General features: G+C 44.9%; 3 protein-coding genes across 3 annotated transcripts; 2 read left to right on the top strand and 1 right to left on the bottom strand.

Moving 5' to 3' along the window:
* Positions 1-1,997: 1,997 nt before the first annotated feature.
* Positions 1,998-2,342, top strand: LOC136543829 (uncharacterized mitochondrial protein AtMg00810-like). The gene has a single exon (XM_066536172.1). It carries the CDS (start codon positions 1,998-2,000, stop codon positions 2,340-2,342), a length of 345 nt encoding a protein of 114 aa, XP_066392269.1.
* A 330-nt stretch (positions 2,343-2,672) lies between these two features.
* LOC136543828 (serine/threonine-protein kinase STY46-like) lies at positions 2,673-7,931 on the top strand. The gene is made up of 12 exons (XM_066536171.1): positions 2,673-2,915; positions 4,362-4,412; positions 4,560-4,582; positions 4,633-4,749; positions 4,831-4,938; positions 5,153-5,220; positions 5,982-6,157; positions 6,333-6,428; positions 6,557-6,637; positions 6,742-6,792; positions 7,473-7,613; positions 7,692-7,931. Exons 1-12 carry the CDS (start codon positions 2,673-2,675, stop codon positions 7,896-7,898), a joined length of 1,362 nt encoding a protein of 453 aa, XP_066392268.1. The 3' UTR covers positions 7,899-7,931.
* Positions 7,932-12,955: 5,024 nt separating this feature from the next.
* On the bottom strand, positions 12,956-15,724 carry LOC136545882 (pentatricopeptide repeat-containing protein At1g79540-like). The gene has a single exon (XM_066537855.1). It carries the CDS (start codon positions 15,596-15,598, stop codon positions 13,202-13,204), a length of 2,397 nt encoding a protein of 798 aa, XP_066393952.1. The 5' UTR covers positions 15,599-15,724; the 3' UTR covers positions 12,956-13,201.
* Between the last annotated feature and the right edge of the window lie 1,883 nt (positions 15,725-17,607).

Genomic DNA, 17,607 nt, shown 5'->3' with positions numbered 1-17,607 from the left:
AAGCGACCGCCTTTACATGCTTCATGTGCAGGTGGCGCATCCCCTCTGCCTTGCCGTGCACCGGGATGATGAGGCATGGCGCTGGCATGAGCATTTTGGGCACCTTCACTTGAAGGCCCTAAAACAGCTCGGCAAGGAGGAGATGGTCCACGGGGTGCCCCGACATTGATCACGTCGAGCAGCTCTGCGACACCTGCATGGTGACCAAGCAGAAGCGCTGGCCATTCCCACATCAAGCCTCTTACCGCGCCACCGAGAAGCTTGACCTGGTGCACGGTGACCTCTGCGGTCCTATGACACCGGCCACGCCTAGAGGACGCCACTACTTTCCGCTGCACATTGACGACGCCACTCGCTACATGTGGGCCATGCTGCTTGACACCAAGGCCACAGCTGTGGATGTTATCAAGCGCCACCAGGCAGCTACAGAGAAAGAATGTGGCCATAAGCTCCGGGCGCTCCACATGGACAACGGCGGCGAGTTCATGGCGGCTGAGTTCATAGCGTACTATGCCGATGAGGGGGTTCAGTGCCACTACTCCGCGCCATACTCACTGCAGTAGAACGGCATGGTCGAGCGCCGCAATTAGACGGTGGTGGCAATAGCACGCGCCCTCCTCAAGCAGTGCATCATGCCAGCGATCTACTAGGGTGAGGTTGTGATGACTGCTGTGCACCTGCTCAACTGCTCACTGATCAGGGCGCTCGACGGCAAGACGCCGCATGAGGCCTAGCACGGGCGCAGCTACCTGCATGTCTTTGGCTGCCTCGCCTTCAGCAAGGAGTTGAACCACGTTGGCAAGCTCGACGATCGCAGCTCACATGGAGTCTTCATCGGGTATACAAAGAGGGCTAAGGCCTACCACGTGCTTGACCCGGCGACATGGCGCATGCACATGGCATGTGATGTCATGTTCGATGAAGGACGTGGCTGAGCGTGGGACAAGGCGGTGGACGAAGGGTCAGCGGCAGTGCTCCGTGACTTCACTGTCGAGTATGCATGGGCTGTAGGTGCTAGAGGAGCACAAGGTGCGATCCCATCGACGTCTGGGTCTTCATCACCAACGCTGACCACCTCATCTGCTCTGCCGTACTCGCCATCACCAAATCCAAGGGAGCTCGGAAGCTCATCGGCGGCAGACGGCAGCTCATCGGTGGCGGTGCGAACCACTCTGACATCACAGCCGACTAATCCGACACCACAGCGGACTAGTTCGGCACCGTAGCAGACCACTCCGGCACCACAACAGACCAGTTCGGCACCCCAGCCGACCACTTTGGCCTCTTCTGCTTCGCCCGCTGTGACACCAGCGCACGTAGGGCAGCCGGAGATCGAATATGCGACGTCGTTGGAGGACGATGAAGACCGCCTGGACGCCTACTACGATGATGAGCCCCTTCGGTACCGCACAGTGGCGAACATCCTCGGCGACCAATCTTCATCGGACTAGGCAGAGTGGCTCTTCACCCAGCTTCATCTGATGCACGCTAGTGAGCCGACCACTTATGCTGAGGCATAGGGTGATCCGGCGTGGCGGGCGACGATGGAGCAGAAGCTCAAGTCCATCGAGTAGAACCGCACCTAGGAGTTGGTGCCATTGCCCGACGGCCATCGCTCCATCACCCTAAAGTGGGCGTTCAAGCTCAAGTAGGATGAGCAGGGCGCGGTGATCAAGCACAAGGCATGGCTGGTGGCGCGTGGCTTCGTCCAGTGGGAGGGGATCGACTACGACGACGCCTTTACCCTCGTGGCACGCATGGAGTCAATTTGTGTCCTCCTCGCGCTGGCGGCTCAAGAGTGGTGGCAAGTCAACCATATGGATGTCAAGTCTAGCTTTCTCAACGGCGACCTCAAGGAGGAGGTGTACGTGCACCAGCCACTGGGCTTCGCCGTCATCAGAGAAGAAGGCAAGGTGTACCGCCTGCGCAAGGTCCTCTACGGCCTATAGCAAGCCCCACGTGCTTGGAACGCGAAGCTCGACGCCACGTTCAAGAAGATGGGCTTCAAGCAGAGCGCGCATGAGGCAGCGGTGTACCGACGGGGCAACGGACGCAATGTCCTACTGGTCGGCGTCTACGTCGATGACCTCATCATCATCGGCGCTGAAGAGCAGAAGGTGGAGGCGTTCAAGGCGCAGATGAAGAAGGCATTCGACATGAGCGACCTCGGCCTCCTCTGCTTCTACCTCGGCGTCGAAGTGCGCCAGGACGCTAGCGGGATCGTCCTCCGCCAAACCCACTACGCCAAGCGCATCCTCAAGCTCGGCGGCATGATAGGCTACAACCCGGCCTACACCCTGATGGAGGAGAAGCTCAAGCTGAGTCGGGACAGCACGACGTAGGAGGTCGATCCGACCCATTACCGGCGGCTGATCGGGAGCTTGCACTACCTGGTCAATACCTGGCCGGACCTAGCGTTCGCCATCGGGTACGTAAGCCGGTTCATGGAGCGGCCCACGATGGAGCATTTGTAGTCCGTCAAGCGTATTTTTCGCTGTGTGGCTGGCACCCTGGACTACGGCCTCCACTACGCCAGAGCTCCTGACACGGCGCGCTTCGTTAGCTACTGCGACAGCGACCTCGCCGGCGACGTGGATACCAGCAAGAGCACAACCGGGACCATGTTCTTCCTCGGTGATTGCTTGGTTAGCTAATAGTCCCTCAAGCAGAAGATGGTGGCCCTCTCAAGCTGTAAAGCGGAGTACATCACCACCACCACTATAGCAACTCAGGCACTATGGCTATCAAGGATGCTGGCAGAGCTCGTTGGCACGAAGGTGGATGTGGTTGAGCTGAAAGTGGACAGCAAGTCTACCCTGGCTCTGGCCAAGAACCCTGTCTTCCATGAAAAAAGCAAGCACATCTGCATCAAGTATCACTTCATCAGGGATTGCTTGGAGGATGGGACCATCAAGGCCAGCCATATTGCCACTACTACTAGCTGACATTCTCACCAAGTCGCTAGGAAAGCCCAAGTTTCAGGAGATGATGATAGGATTGGGCTACAACAGATCACCTCCTGTGCTCGGCACAAGGCTTAGGGGGAGAATTGATAGATAAGCCTAGTGTCAAAGCACTTGTATCTTACTTTTTTGCATTTTACTTTTTTTTTGACTTCCAAGCCTTGTTTTAAGAATATGCTTAGCATCTACTTTAGTGGTCAGAATACGCTGGAGCAGGTAGGAAAGCCTTCTGCCTGTAAAAACAGAGGCAGAGCTATTGTAAGGACCAAGCCATTACATTTCTAATTCCATCAAGCGGACAATGACCAAGCTGTCCTCTAGTAGTTCCTAAATCTGAATCTATGATCTAATCGGGCCAACACCGCCATCCTTTAGCAACTGCTTTGGTGCTTCGAGAGAGGTGAGAAGATAAATTATTCTCTATAGATTGTCCACATTAGGCCAACACCGCCATCCTTTAGCAACTGCTTCGGTGCTTCCAGAGAGGTGAGAAGATAAATTATTCTCTATAGATTGTCCACATTATTACATAATTAGCCATAAAATAGTCTATAACAAAAGCAGCCTATATAAAAAATTCTCCTTATGTTGCTGTCGTTGCTGCTGTCGCCGGCTGTCCGGGTCGCCCGCGAGGCCGCGACCTCGGCCATCCGCGCCCCTCGCGAGGATGCTGCCGCTGCCATCCGCGCCGCCCACAAGGCCGCGGCCCGAGCCATCCGTCCATTTGCACACTGGCCATGAGTGGTTCGTCAAATTTGGCTAGGGGTTCACCAGATCCGTGCACCCCGCGAGGCCGCAACGAAATCACCACCCAGCCGCGATGCCGTAGCGCAGGACAGCAGGGGGGAGGGAGGGGCTAAGGGTCCGGTTGGGCTTCCAGCTGACTTTTTTATTTGTTAGTGGGCCCTATCTTTTGGTTCATTCGGCTTTACTATTAAATAACAATAATTATAAGATCTAACATAAGTTCCACTCATATATAGAGTAGTCCAAATACATTATGGTTGTCCTTAGTTCTAACTAAACCATGCCGATAAGGTCAGGCCACATCCTCCAACATATCAGGGATATTGTCTTCGATCCCTTCTAGCACTGATAGAGAGAGGCCGTGACATAAATATATAGTATGTTCTTCAAGATCCTTAAGGATTTAGTTTTGGGGATCCATTCTGAAGTTTTAGTTGTAAGGAAAGGTATAGTAATGCAATGATTTATTTCTTGCCATTGGCAGCAACCTCTAGTATTGCCTTGAACCAGCAGATTTCTTATAGAAATATGCACATCTGAACTTGTGGCCCTACTTTTTGTATAACTAAAATATGGGCGTCGTGGTCATATTCTATATGGAACAGTTTTTTTTCACTACTCAAGTTTGATAATTTTGCATGGAACAATCAGGGCACTAATGGTTTGCATAATGCACTAGAAGAATGGATTTCAAGAAATAAGGTATTCAATTGGATATTCATAATTCATACACACTTTTATTACTTTCCTGAACTTGTCTAATTTATGATAACAAATCCTATTTAATATGTACAGATTCATCACCTATCCAAAAGACTAACGCTGGCTTTCTTTTAGGAAATTGAAAAGGGTTCATGGTCTGGCTCAACTTCACAAAAGTTACTGCCATATATGCGAGGAGGACTCAAACGCCTGTTGTTATCTCTGACTCTGAACGAGACAACAAACTGTCATTCCTAGAAGAAGGTTGTGTATCAGATATTGACAAAAAACCTCTGCAAATTGGGAAGAAGGTTGCTTCTGGATCTTGTGGTGATATGTGAGTCACTATATGCCAATTAGGCTAACTTGTAAATTTTGCGGTGCTTTCTTCATATGATGTGTGCATGCTAATGTGAAGGTTTCATGGTACTTACTTTGGCGAGGACGTTGCTATTAATTTTCTAAATTCTAAGAAGTTGAATCATAATGTTTGGGATGACTTTAAGCAAGAAATCTACAAATTAAGGTACTTTGCATTTCTATGAAACTACTTGTTAAGTCTCTATTGTTAAGGTTGAAGTTGTACTTCCTGGATACATTATGCTTAAAACTGTATAACAACGGGTGGAAATGAAAAGAAGTTTACCTGCACCAAGCTGTCTTTTGCATGTACTAACAAATAAACCAAGATATAGATATAGTGGTGATATACTGTCTTCACCTTCCACACTGCTTTTCAGGGAAGTTGATCATGCCAATATAATTCGATTGGTTGGCTCATGCACAAAGCCACCTTGCATAATTACAGGTGAGAGTTCATGCAGTGGCGGACCCAGTGGGTAGCCTGGATAGGCCCAGGACTACCCACAAATTTGGCCCAAAATTCTATTACTACTCTTGAGAAACTGGCCCAAATGCTCTCCTTCGTCTCAGCCCAGGCCGAAGACACCGCAAATCCACGAGCTCTTCAAAATAATAACGCGCCTGAGAGGGATCAAACCGGGGGACCTCCTGCCTCGAGCTGCAGCGCACTTACCAGTCCAGCTACGAAAGTTTGTTGGATAGGCAATACCCGCAACCCTATTTAATAAGAGAAAACAGGGAAAATACCCCTTAATTAATCACTCCTTGTATGCTAAATCATGTCCTAAACGACTTTCTTTACCAGTATGGAGGGGGTATTTATGTAAGTTTCCAACCTTTTAAATGTATTATCATAATTTGGTTAATTTATAGCTAAGTTTGCCGAACTTTTTGTTTGGATTTTATAGTATTACACATGAAAATTTTTTACTAGGACTACCCTGGTGTCAGATCCTGGGTCCGCCACTGGTTCATGCTAACAACTGTTTAATCTTAAATTCTCAACAAGTTTCTTTTAACACAAATAATTTGATTTTGTTTTGTGCCATTGACTAAAAATGGCGTAAAGCTACTGTTTGATATCACATACTTAACGATGTGTAGGAAATGAAAAACATGCTATTGTTGATCCATAAAAGCATACATGTTGAGTGCACTTGATTTGTTTCATTTAATAACTCAATAATATCTTGTTACATCTTGCAGAATGGATTTCTGGAGGAAACCTGTTTGATTTCTTGCACAGTGAACATAATGTTTTGGACCTTCCAATGATTACGAAGTTCGCATTAGACGTATGCAGAGGAATGTCTTACTTGCATCAGAAGGGCATCATCCACGGAGATTTGAAGTCTGCTAACCTTCTAATGGATAAAGATCATGTATGGCTATTAAGTTTCTTGATAGGAACCGCTGAATCGGCAATACTTTGCAAGTCGTGAAAGTAGAGGATACTTCTTTTTTTGAGAGGGAAAGTAGAGGATACTTGATAGTGCATCTTTAAATGGATATATTGAGGATATGAAGTTTTTAAGTTTTTGCTGCTCATTTATCTAGGTTGTGAAAGTGGCAAATTTCGGTTTGCCTAGTTTCCAGGATGAAGAGGGTGATATGACAGCTGAAACAGCGACCTGTAGATGGATGGCGCCGGAGGTATCACTCCACCTTTTGGAACAAAATTTGACATCCGTTGAACTAACCAAAATTGGAATGACTAAAAAATGTAATGCATACCCAGTTTTTTATTTTGGAAACTTTTTTAATCATTATTGTTTTATTAGGTTATAAATAATCAGGCCTACTATACCAAAGCAGATGTGTATAGTTTCGCTATTTTACTCTGCGAGCTCATGAGATCCAAGGTATCATGTCATTTCTATGGCAATCTTACACCTACCTGCCGTGCCCAGGGAATTCGTTTGTCAATCGTCGTTACTAATACTCGTCTTTACCCTGAGATTTCCAGATTCCATATGATACCATGACCCCACTCCAGGCAGCTGCAGCTGTGATTGAGGTTGTTTCTGAAGCTCGGCAAAATATTGTTCACTTTGGTCTTATCCTGGGTCAAACTTCTATTATTTTAACCAAATTTTTAGGAAAACATACTAACATTGTCAAGTTCAAATAAATACACTATCAAAATACATTTCATGTAGGATTTAATAAAACTAATTTGATGTTGTAGTTATCAATGGATTTTTTATAAACTTCAATAACTTTGCCAGGTGAAGCCGAAGCCGACTAATGCTCCACCAAACAGGACCTTATAATCCTCCTTGGCTTCTAAATGCTTGTCCACTTTTAGTAGTTACTTTTTGAACTAAAACGTAAAGTTGGTTTAGCTGATCCAAACAAATTAGCTTTATAGCCCATACCAAACTATTGCTACTTATAAAAAATTTAGCTGATCGAAACGAGACCTTTAAGATCTAGCACATAGTATCAATTTATTTACTTAAAATGTGACCAACCTGGAGGTGCTAGACAGTTTTTCAGTAAGAAAAAAAATGAGCATCCAAATTTATCAAATTGAAGAAGACTCGAACCTGAATTGGTTGGACGTAGACCACATCTCCCACCTCCAACGAGTTGGGCTACTCACGTTCTAGTATCAATTTATCTACTAGGATAAGCCACGCGTATTTGCAAACTACACCATAATAATGTTAACACGAATTCTGCTGACTGAGGCAGGGGTTGCGGCCACAACTTCCAGCAGATGCACATCCAGGGCTAGCGAACTTGGTCCAGAAATGTTGGGATGCTGTTCCATCTGCCCGCCCGCCCTTCTCAGATATAATTACTGAACTGGAGCACATCCAGGTCCATGCTCAGGTATTATACTATAGAGGTCCCTCACAGTTGCAATCGAATGAAGCCTCCTCTCGTTTCAACGATCACTGCTATTTTTAGGAGACATCAAGATCATGGGAGGATTACTACAACAAGTGCTCGCAGTTGCTTTCCAATGAATCCCTCTCTGGTTCTGAGCACGCGACGTTCTTCACTGCCGCTTCTGAAAACACGACATTCTTCACTGCTATGACAGGGAGCATCAGTGGAGACGAGCCAGAGACAAGGATTACCCAGGCAGTAAAGATTTTGGCAATAACCATATAGTAGGTGGTCTAAAAAGATGTTGAACTGTGAACAAATCAGGGTAACAAAGAAAAAAGGGAGCCACCTATGCATTTCATCTTTTTCGTCTGTATCTTATCAAATTGTAGAAATGCCAGGATACAGTATGTGTAATCAAACAATTTTAATGTGGTTGACATCTAGGCTTATAATTCAAGTTTTTGTGATTAATGACTTCGTGGCGGTCAGGATTTATCATGCTTGTCCAGGGCACCAAAACTCAAGTCTTGGTGATGATACTGTCTCTGTGTGTGTCTCTCGCCGAAATCTTTTTTATCTTTTCTAGCATCTGCTCGGCTGGACAGAGGGCTTATTTACAGTATCATTACTGTAGTTTAACCTAATTTTCCGTGCAAAGTTTCATCCGCCAGTTCCAATCATTTTCACAGAACTGAAAAAGCTTTGTTTGGTAGGATATTAGACTATCTTTTTTGTCGTATAAATACTTCATAATGTTGCCGCATTCAAGATGAAGGTGCAATAAAGTAACTCCTTTGAGAATGGATGGTCAGCTGCCAACCAAACGCTGTCAATCAATGGCTGCCTTCAGGTTGCTAGCAAACATGAGAAATCTAAAACAGAGAAACGTGCCTTCCTTACCTATGACAACCAAGCAGCTCAGGTAATTCCAACATTGTTCCAATGGTGCTTTGCGCCAAAGCAGTTGCAAATTAAGCTTTGTCCTCTCATTTTTTTCAAGATAATGGGACCAGGTTCCAGCCTCTACCAGCTTTGTCCTCTCATAGATTAGCTTAAGTCTCTCTTGGACTACATCTATCAGCCACGACAAGTAACTGGTGAACCATTGTTGTACGATTCAGGGTTTTCCCTAATTTCGAATTTGAATTGGAAAATGGAACTAATGAATACTTCAGAAGAAAAAAAATATAGAGGAAAAGGAATCCTTCAGACTAGGCAAATGAGCAACTCTGGCGACTTGGGAGTGAGAAGCTCACTAGCCCGTTCGTGAGCCTCAAGGAGGGGTTATTGTTCTATTCGAAGTACAGTAGTGGCAGGAACTTGTTCAACATCATTAACTTGTTTGTATCACTCGTGCTGCCACCACTGGTATTTTGCACAAATTCACAAGTGCTCCGGCTTGTCAGGATAACCGGTGCAACAACGCACCAACTTTAGTTTTAACGATGACCTATCCTAGAAAATTTTAGTCCCACGACATCACTTCATTCCGTCCTCACAGTGATGCCAATTTGAATAAGGAAATTAAAACCCAACAATGAAACTGAAACAAAAGTGTCAAATGTACATAGCCCCCAATCACCACAATTTAAGCGATTTCTTTTTGTAACATTCTACTGAAATTTGGTTAGACAAATGATTATCTTTTTAGTTTACAAGTTAATGGCTTCTCTTGTGTACTACTGATTACCAAAGTTCAGGAGTTAATTCCCTTCAGCTGTAACTGAAGTGACTGCTTCCATTATTTCAGAAACTATTACTGGGAACAGCATCAAGATATACATACAAGAATTGACACAGAACATATTGAGACTATATGCAGGTTACTAGAAGCCATGAGCAGAGGCTTGGTTATAAATCAAAATTACCGGTCAGCCACTGTCAACAAGCCGACAAAGATGGTACTCCCTCATTTCCAAATTATAAGACGTTTTAGCTTTTCTATATTCATAGTTTTTGCTATGCATTTAGATATACTCTATGTCTAGATGCATAATAAAACCAATGTATCTAGAAAAGTCAAAACGTCTTATAATTTGGAATAAAAGAAGTAATACTTTAACAAGCAACAACTGTGAGAATCACGTTGAGAATACATGCAATCACTGCAAGGAAAATTGTCCTCTAAAGGACTTCACGTATAGCAGCACATCAAAATGCTGGAGTGCAATCTAGAATCAAATTGCGCTAATGAGGACTCTTTGTTTGGGCTTCAATGACTAATTGAATTCCATAGATGTGCCATTCAGCTACTTTCATCTACAAAGGACAGAAGCACAGATGAATATTAACCTAAGCCATTTCTATTGCAATCATCCATAGGACTGCAAATGAATACACACACAGTAAGGTATTTGCCAACAATTAGCTCTCTTGCTTTAGTGAACCTATAATTCAATACCATCCTCTGTCCCAAATTATAGGTCATATTTTGACTTTTCTAGATACATCGCTTTTTATATGCACCTAGGTATACGATATATCTACAAGCATAATAAAAGTTATGTATCTAAAAAAGTCAAAACGGCCTATAAATTAGAACGGAGAGAGTATGTAAAAAGGAAGATACCTGTACAGGTAAGTAGTGGACACGGGACCGAGCCGTAGCTCGGTTGGTGAGCGCTCCCGGTGCGGAGGCCAGAGCCCTTCTCGAAGCGTGTTTTCCCACCGGGTTTTCCCCCATAATATGTGTCTGCAGCCTCTCTCGCGTGGAGACACAAAGTGATTGCGACGTGCCCATCGTTTACGGAGCCATGGATGATCGGATGATCCTCATGATCTCAAGAAGGACGTGATTGTTATCTGTGTGTAGTTGTAGGTCTAGTAGTGCACAAGTAGTGTGTGTGGTGTGCGTGCGTAGCGTGAGTGTGTGTATGTGCATGATCAGATACTACAACTGTACTCAGATGAGAGATTTCAAAAACAAAAAAAAGAGAGTAGTGGACACATTAAATTCACCATTGAAGATCTCAATTCAATCTTGATGCTAGCATGTCATTTTTTTACTGTTCAAAGATTGATAGATGAAGAGATCTCATCCCAAGTCTCCATGAGGATAAATACATCAAAGTTTTTGCGTGAAAAAAACATCAAAGTTTATATTTAGCAGGAATTCACAAATAACATGAATATACATTTGCTAATAGAAATAATACCATGTAGGTCTCCCTAGCAATATGTTGGCAGAAAACTAGGCACCAATGGAAACTTTGAATTAAATTTCACCTCAGAAAACTTGACCAACAATCGGAAACTAGATTAAGTCAACCATGAGGAATCAAAAATAGATAAGCAACCCTTTTTCAGTTCAGACAAGATATGCAAGAAAAATCCACTGCTAATGTATCGCACAGTTATGTTATGAAAAATCTCGTATATTGAATATAATCAATCTGCATGCACAAGAAACTTTGCTATTTATTTCCTAAGTTAGGTAACAAAAAGTGCTTGGGCCATTAATTATCAAGAAATGACATAAGATGTCTAGTTCTGTATCAAATTCAAGCTAACTGAAAATACTGTGAGCTCTAAAATTTCCTAAATAAAAATGTTACATTGTGACTTCCGACAGAAAGTAGAAACAGGAATTGCACAAAACTAAACCTATGCTGACCATAGAAACACAAAACTACAAGTATTGTAACTTTTTATCACAAAACTACAGCTTTTGTGCACAAGCTTCACAAACCCAAATTTGTCAACTATATCTCCCTCTCTTGTGGTCTACATGCAGTGACTGAGGCCATCTAACTTATATGCCTCAGCTGCCAATAAGGACAGGGGCACAAACGTCCGGTGGTAAAGGATTTCATGCAAGAAAATAGATCAGATTGGGTGAGTTAGTGTTCACCGCACATATGTGCTGTTCACACGGCTTCGCTCTGGCCAATCAGGCCTCTCATCAGTGACCTACTTTCTAGGCTGCTTCATCTTGGTCGCATGGGAAGATGGGGCATCACCAACCCAGCGAAAACTAGCAAGCATGGACCTCCCACTAGATGCACCCGCAAGACAAAACCCCAACATAGCCATGGTGTGAACAGACTATCATGTTGGCAACCGTGGTGTACCTGTTAGATCGCTTTGTGCTGCATGTGGGCTACACGACAGGGAGAGACAACAGGTGAAGGATGAGATTGGGTTTTGTGTGAAACTTGTGAATTCCCTCAAAGTTTCTACAGCAGAGGTTCAAAAGATAAAGGCTGATTTAAGTGGCAAGCAATTTCCCAAAAGCCCAACAGAAACGTGTTGAAGTACCTCATCTGGTCAAATTTTCCCTGAAAAGCACACTATCAAGCCCAGTTGTGTCTTAGAATGATGATATGCTAACAAACTTGACCAAAGAAGGATCATAAAAAGAAATAATGTTAGTTTCTACAGTAAACTAAACGTAGTAACAAGATAGACAAAAAGTGTGAGACAACTAAGTCTACATAATTTTTTTACTCCAGAGAAGCAAGAAAAGGGGTGTAATGTGTCGTGGAATATGAAGTTTTTACCTCAGACCCTCACTGTTAAAGTTAAAAACTGAACTGATGGGCTACACAATCCACTGCAAGTGATATACTGATATGAAAGCAGTGAACACACTCTATTACACAGTTTTACCTAAAATAAAATCAGTACAGATCAAAATGTCAGCATACATCTAGAGGGCATTCTCTAGTCCGAGAAAAACTAACAGAATTTTATTGACTGGCTGTATACATCTAGAACGTAAAATATGTAAACAGAATATGTGATGCCTAGTTCTGTATCAAACTAATGAACATAAGAAAAGTTTTGTTGCAACTCCAGAAACAAAAAGTGTAGCTACAGCGATATATCAACACACTGACAAAAGAGTCCTGAGCAGCCTCATTACAAAATACTAAGGATGCAGCCCAATCTGGACCGGTGTTACATGCAAAGCATCATATCCAGCTAAATCCACCACCACCACCCAGCAGTGAATTAACCGGTTTGATAAAAGCAGAACAATCTACAAAGCGAAAGAAAAAAGGTAGTACCAACATCATCAAAAAAATGCATGAGAACTTAAGATAGCTCAACTATTAGTACGAGCCCTATTAATGCATGAAGGATGCACCACATTCTTCGCTTATAGATGAGAAAAAGCAAGATTAGCGACAGTACTGAAATGTTTCAGCCATAACCAAGCAACTGCATAATGAGCTTTAATGGAATACTTTCATCTGTACCGCCACTTGAGGTGCACTTTTCATATATACCATCAGCATGTGTGAATGACATGTAGGACCATAGCCCATATGCAATTGACTAGTTTGGTGGTATTAATAAAAAGGGGAGCTTCAAGTGGTGGTATGGAAGATAATTTCCCAACTTTAACTGTGTAGAAGCTCGGAGAGTGTAATAATATGTTGCAGGGTATCAATATGCTTGCCTCATTATTGAAGTTACAACTGAATTAGTGGGTTACAAAATCCACTGCAAGAGCTAAGAACTCAGTGAATCAAACCCTACTTTGGGGTTACCTAGAACAAATTGGTACAGATAAAAAGTTCAAAATATCAGCAGCCCTCTCGAGAGCAAGCTCTGTAGCCCTACAAACACTACTGACATTTCTATTGATTGTATAACAAACCTTTTGTAGACTCACGAAGATATGCATCCATATCATATCCTACAAGATGCATTCGCCATGCAAGGGCCTGTGCGTCCTTCCTCCTGTGACGGATACAAAGACTACTAAGTAACCGGTTGCCTACATGTCTTGACATAATGAATCGTTTATTCAATGTATAGAGCATAACATCAACTGCTGAATCTAGATTTCTTTCCCAACATAGGTATTTGCTAAGATGAGCACAGCAAGCTGGTGTGATATCAATGCCAAACTCCTCAAGTATATGAAAAATCTTGAGGGCATCATCTATTCTCCTTGCTTGAATGAGGCCTATGAGCCAAATGGTGTAAGGACATGAGTTTACCGAACCATATTCTTGATCAATCTTGATTAGCTCCCTAACTGCTTCATCCAGGGAACCCTCTTCAAACTTTTTTCGGGCACTAGCAATTACTTCATCTTGGGCTGAGAGATTGTACTTTTTGGGCAGGTCATCAAACCAGAGGTTGATTGCTTGTGACAATTTGTTCATCCTACAAAGCGATCTCATTATGCTATTGTAGACTGACAGACTAGGGGTGCCACCACTGTGTAATATGTCCTGGAACAATGTCATGGCATCATTATATCTGTGTGCCCTCAAGAGGCTATCGATAAGAGTCCCATACGTGATCTCATCAAGAGAGAACCCCTTGACTTGGAGCTCTCTGAAGAGCCTCAGTGCTCCATCAAGATTCCTCACTTTACACAGTCCATTTAACAGTGTGTTATACGTGACAACATCAGGAACCACACCACTGTCTATTATACCTCGAAGAAGCTTGTAAGCTTTAAGCACCTGCCCAGACTGGCACATACTGTCAACCAGCTTTTGCAAGCTCTCACTGTCCCTCACCTGGTTTGCACCAAGTGTTAACCGAAGGAACAAGGAAGGGTTATTTCCCACCTCCATCTTATAGAAAAGCATCCGAGCTTCCTCAAGCCTGTGTGCCCGGTAGAGTCCATCGATGAGCACGTTGTATGTCATAACAGTTGGATGGCAACCAACTTCCACCATCCCATCAAAAACCTGCATTGCCTCATCTACAAGCTGTTTCTTGCACAACCCATGTATCATGGTAGTATGTGTATTGGTGTCTAGGACCACGTTATTCTGCGCCATCTCTGACATCAACGAGCGAGCTCCATCCAGATCACCGGCATCACAGAGGACCTTCAGCAGCGTGTTGTAGCAGAAGGTATCAGGAGTAAAGCCTTTCTCTTTCATCTCATCGAAGAAGGCAAAGGCATCATTGGTTCTTCCAGCCTCTGCACACCCACGGATCATTATAGTGTACAGAACAATGTCCGGTGAGAAATCAGCTTGCTCCAACACCTCCATGTAACACTGGAATCCCTTTTCATACTGACCTGCCAGGAACAAACCATCAATCAAGCAACTGTAACCCTTCAAGCCAAGTACAAAGGTCCCAGTACGACGGAGTGCCTCAAGCCACTCAATGGCCTCATCAACTCTGCCAGCCTTGCATAACCCGCTAAGGAATGCATTGTATGTGACTTCATCAGGCGGACAGCCTTTGTCTTCCATGGAATGTAGCAGGTTCTCAGCTTCCTTCAGCTGTCCGGCATTGCACATCGACGATAATAAGATGGTGTGTGTCTTGACGTTGGGAGTGATACCTCTCTGGAGCATTTCGTCAAACAGCTTGAGCGCGTCCACGACCGTTCCCCGCTTGCAGAGGCCATCCATGAGCACATTGTACGTGGCCCTGTTGGGCAGGCAGCCGGCGGCGACCATCCTGTTATATAGCGCCAGGGCAAGGGGAACGACACCACCGCTGGCGACGAGGACCCTGAGGACGGCGTTGTAGACGAAGGTGGTGGGGCGGCACCCGAACTCGCCCTCCATCCGGGAGAAGGCCTCGACCGCCTCGTGGTGCCGTCCGGCGGAGGCGTGGGCGAATATGAGCGCCTCGAATGCGGCAGCGGGGGGTTGGAGGCCGGCGGCTTGGGCGTCGGCGATGGCGTCGTACATGGCGGCATCCGCGTCGGTGGCAAGGAGGATGGGGACGACGGCGCGGGAGTGGAGGAGCGGGGAGCGGAGGCGCGGGGTGAGCGCGGAGAAGAGGAAGAGGCGGAGGCGGGACGCGGGCGGGAGCGCGGCGCAGAGGAGGGCGTCGGCGACGGAGTGCGGGGTGAGTCGGCGCGAGAGGAGGGAGAGGCAAGGGAAGAAGGAAGGGAGCGACGGCGGGAGCGTGGAGAGGAGCGCGTGGAGGGCGTCGCCGGCTTCGAGCTCGGCGGCGAGGTGAGGGGCGGAGGTGTGGATAGGGGCGGCGCCGGCGGGAGCGGGGTGGGGTAGTGGGAGGAGGGAGCGTACCGCCGCCGCACATCTCATAAGGTCATCGAGGTGGATCGAGGTCGAGCCGGACGGAGGCGGATTGCGGCGGCGGCGGCGGCGCCGGTAGGAGTGGGAGAGGTGGAGTGGGCGGCGAAGACAGGGTAGGGTGGAGGCGTAGCTCGGGGAGCGTGGGCTTCGCTGGATCAAACTGATTGGTTAAGTTGGGCCCTCCTTTATTTTTCTTCTTTTTGTCAAAATTCCGTTTTGCATTGCGATCAGGATCAAATTTCAATTCAAAGTTCACGGGCCCAAACTTTATAGACAGGCCATAAGTTTTCAAAAGGAATTACACACGAGTGAAATAGCACTACGTTTTCTAGAATAAAGCAATAAATTCAAATGCCTGGCTAAGTGATTTATACTGACATAAAAAGTTATAGTGGTGTATAGAGGAAACTATTTCATTTATTATTTTTATAACATGAATCTTTTTGATTAATTATGCACAAAACATGTAACTAATGATAAAGATAATGATGCACGCAGCAGCAGCCTGAACTCTGTGGAGGATAAACCTTATGAAATTCAATCTTGATACTGAGTATACCGTACAAAATAAAGTTTTCCTATGGCGAAGTGTGAACCATGGTTTGGCAATAAGACTAAACAAATAGAAATTTTGCCTAGAAAAGGATAATATGCACGAGTTGTGTGGGCTAGAGGTCGAATTAGAATTCCATGCAAGAAACGTGTGCTCTGTTAAGCAGCAGCATGGGTATTGCCGAATGAGGATCCATCCTTTTGTATTGAACCGGATGGGTTACTCTCTTACTGCTAAGCTATGTTATTAGCAAGGAAAGGGCTAGGTGAAAGTGAATATCGATGGAGCTTCAAAAGTTTTTAAGTTTGACTAGATTTATAAAAATATTAGCAACATTCGTATCTCCAAATAAGTTTATGAAAATATATTCAGCGATTCATCTGATGCTAATTATGTACCATAAGTATTAATATTACCTTTTATATATTTGGTCAAAGTTGTAAATATTTGACTTTTAAAAAAATAAAAATGATACTTTTTATGGGACGAAAGAGTAATGATATAAAACATATGTCTAGGACGCTTTCGGATATGAGATTCCAATCATTGAGGGGACAGAATAATGACATGGCTCATGGACTTGTGTAATTTGGCAAAAGGTATGTAACAAACAGTGGTGTGGCGCACGTAGATTACTCAATATGTGGAGTCTTTAATTACGAGAGAATATTGTAACATATTTCTTGAGCAGTTAATATAACTCTCTTTAAGCATATGTTAGAAATTTAGACATTTTATGTTTAATTTAATTAAAAATAGTAGTAAATTCGTGACAATACATATGTGCACAAATGAAGTATAGTTAATCACTACAGTGGCAACCATGACGAGCATACCTGTCGGGGTCGTGATACCCCTGGTATCTCAAGGCACCGAATAGTTAGCCTCTCAGGCGGCCCAACTGGCCGAGGCCCAGCGACCTTGGCCCGCCAAAGCCGCAAAGGCCCCACACCAGGCGCCAAGCCATGCAGTCTATCAAGACCTCTCCCTTCTCCTTCTGCTGCACGCTACATAGCACCGCACTACCTCTCCTCCGTACCGACCCCTGGGAGGGAGCGGAGGGAGGTCGAGCTTCATCAAGTACGCCAGCCCTGACAGGGACAGGCATGCTCCACTCACTCCGCTAGGAATGAGGGGATAGCCATCTCGGGTGCAAACGCCATCCCTGCACGCCTGTGAATGGACAAGACAAAACTGCTAAACCGTGATGATCGGTACGGCATCCTACTGTCCAAACCAAGTGTAGGGTCTAGATGGCGGACTAGAGGAGGTAAATAGTCCTTTCTTAAACTTAATCACGTCGGCTAACCGAAACAAATGCGGAATTAAAACTATCGGTCTAGCCAAGACTACACCCCTCTATCGAAGTTCACAAGCACCATATAAAGATCCTAATTAGACAACAAAGGTGTCGGGCTAGCTAGAGCTCACCTAACCAATTTTAGAAGCAAGGTCATACAAACCT

Source organism: Miscanthus floridulus, chromosome 3 (assembly GCF_019320115.1).
Source record: "Miscanthus floridulus cultivar M001 chromosome 3, ASM1932011v1, whole genome shotgun sequence".
NCBI classification, from domain to species: Eukaryota; Viridiplantae; Streptophyta; class Magnoliopsida; order Poales; family Poaceae; genus Miscanthus; species Miscanthus floridulus.
The sequence above is the reverse complement of the archived record's forward strand: the minus strand, read 5'-3'. Positions and strand labels throughout refer to the sequence as shown.

Coding starts and splice junctions, on each gene's coding strand:
- LOC136543828 (XM_066536171.1), top strand. CDS start 2,673: ATGGTGGCCCTCTCAAGCTGTAAAGCGGAGTACATCACCACCACCACT. Junction 4,583..4,632: donor TCATGGTCTGGCTCAACTTC/ACAAAAGTTACT, acceptor GCCTGTTGTTAT/CTCTGACTCTGAACGAGACA. Junction 5,221..5,981: donor GCCACCTTGCATAATTACAG/GTGAGAGTTCAT, acceptor TACATCTTGCAG/AATGGATTTCTGGAGGAAAC.
- LOC136543829 (XM_066536172.1), top strand. CDS start 1,998: ATGGGCTTCAAGCAGAGCGCGCATGAGGCAGCGGTGTACCGACGGGGC.
- LOC136545882 (XM_066537855.1), bottom strand. CDS start 15,598: ATGAGATGTGCGGCGGCGGTACGCTCCCTCCTCCCACTACCCCACCCC.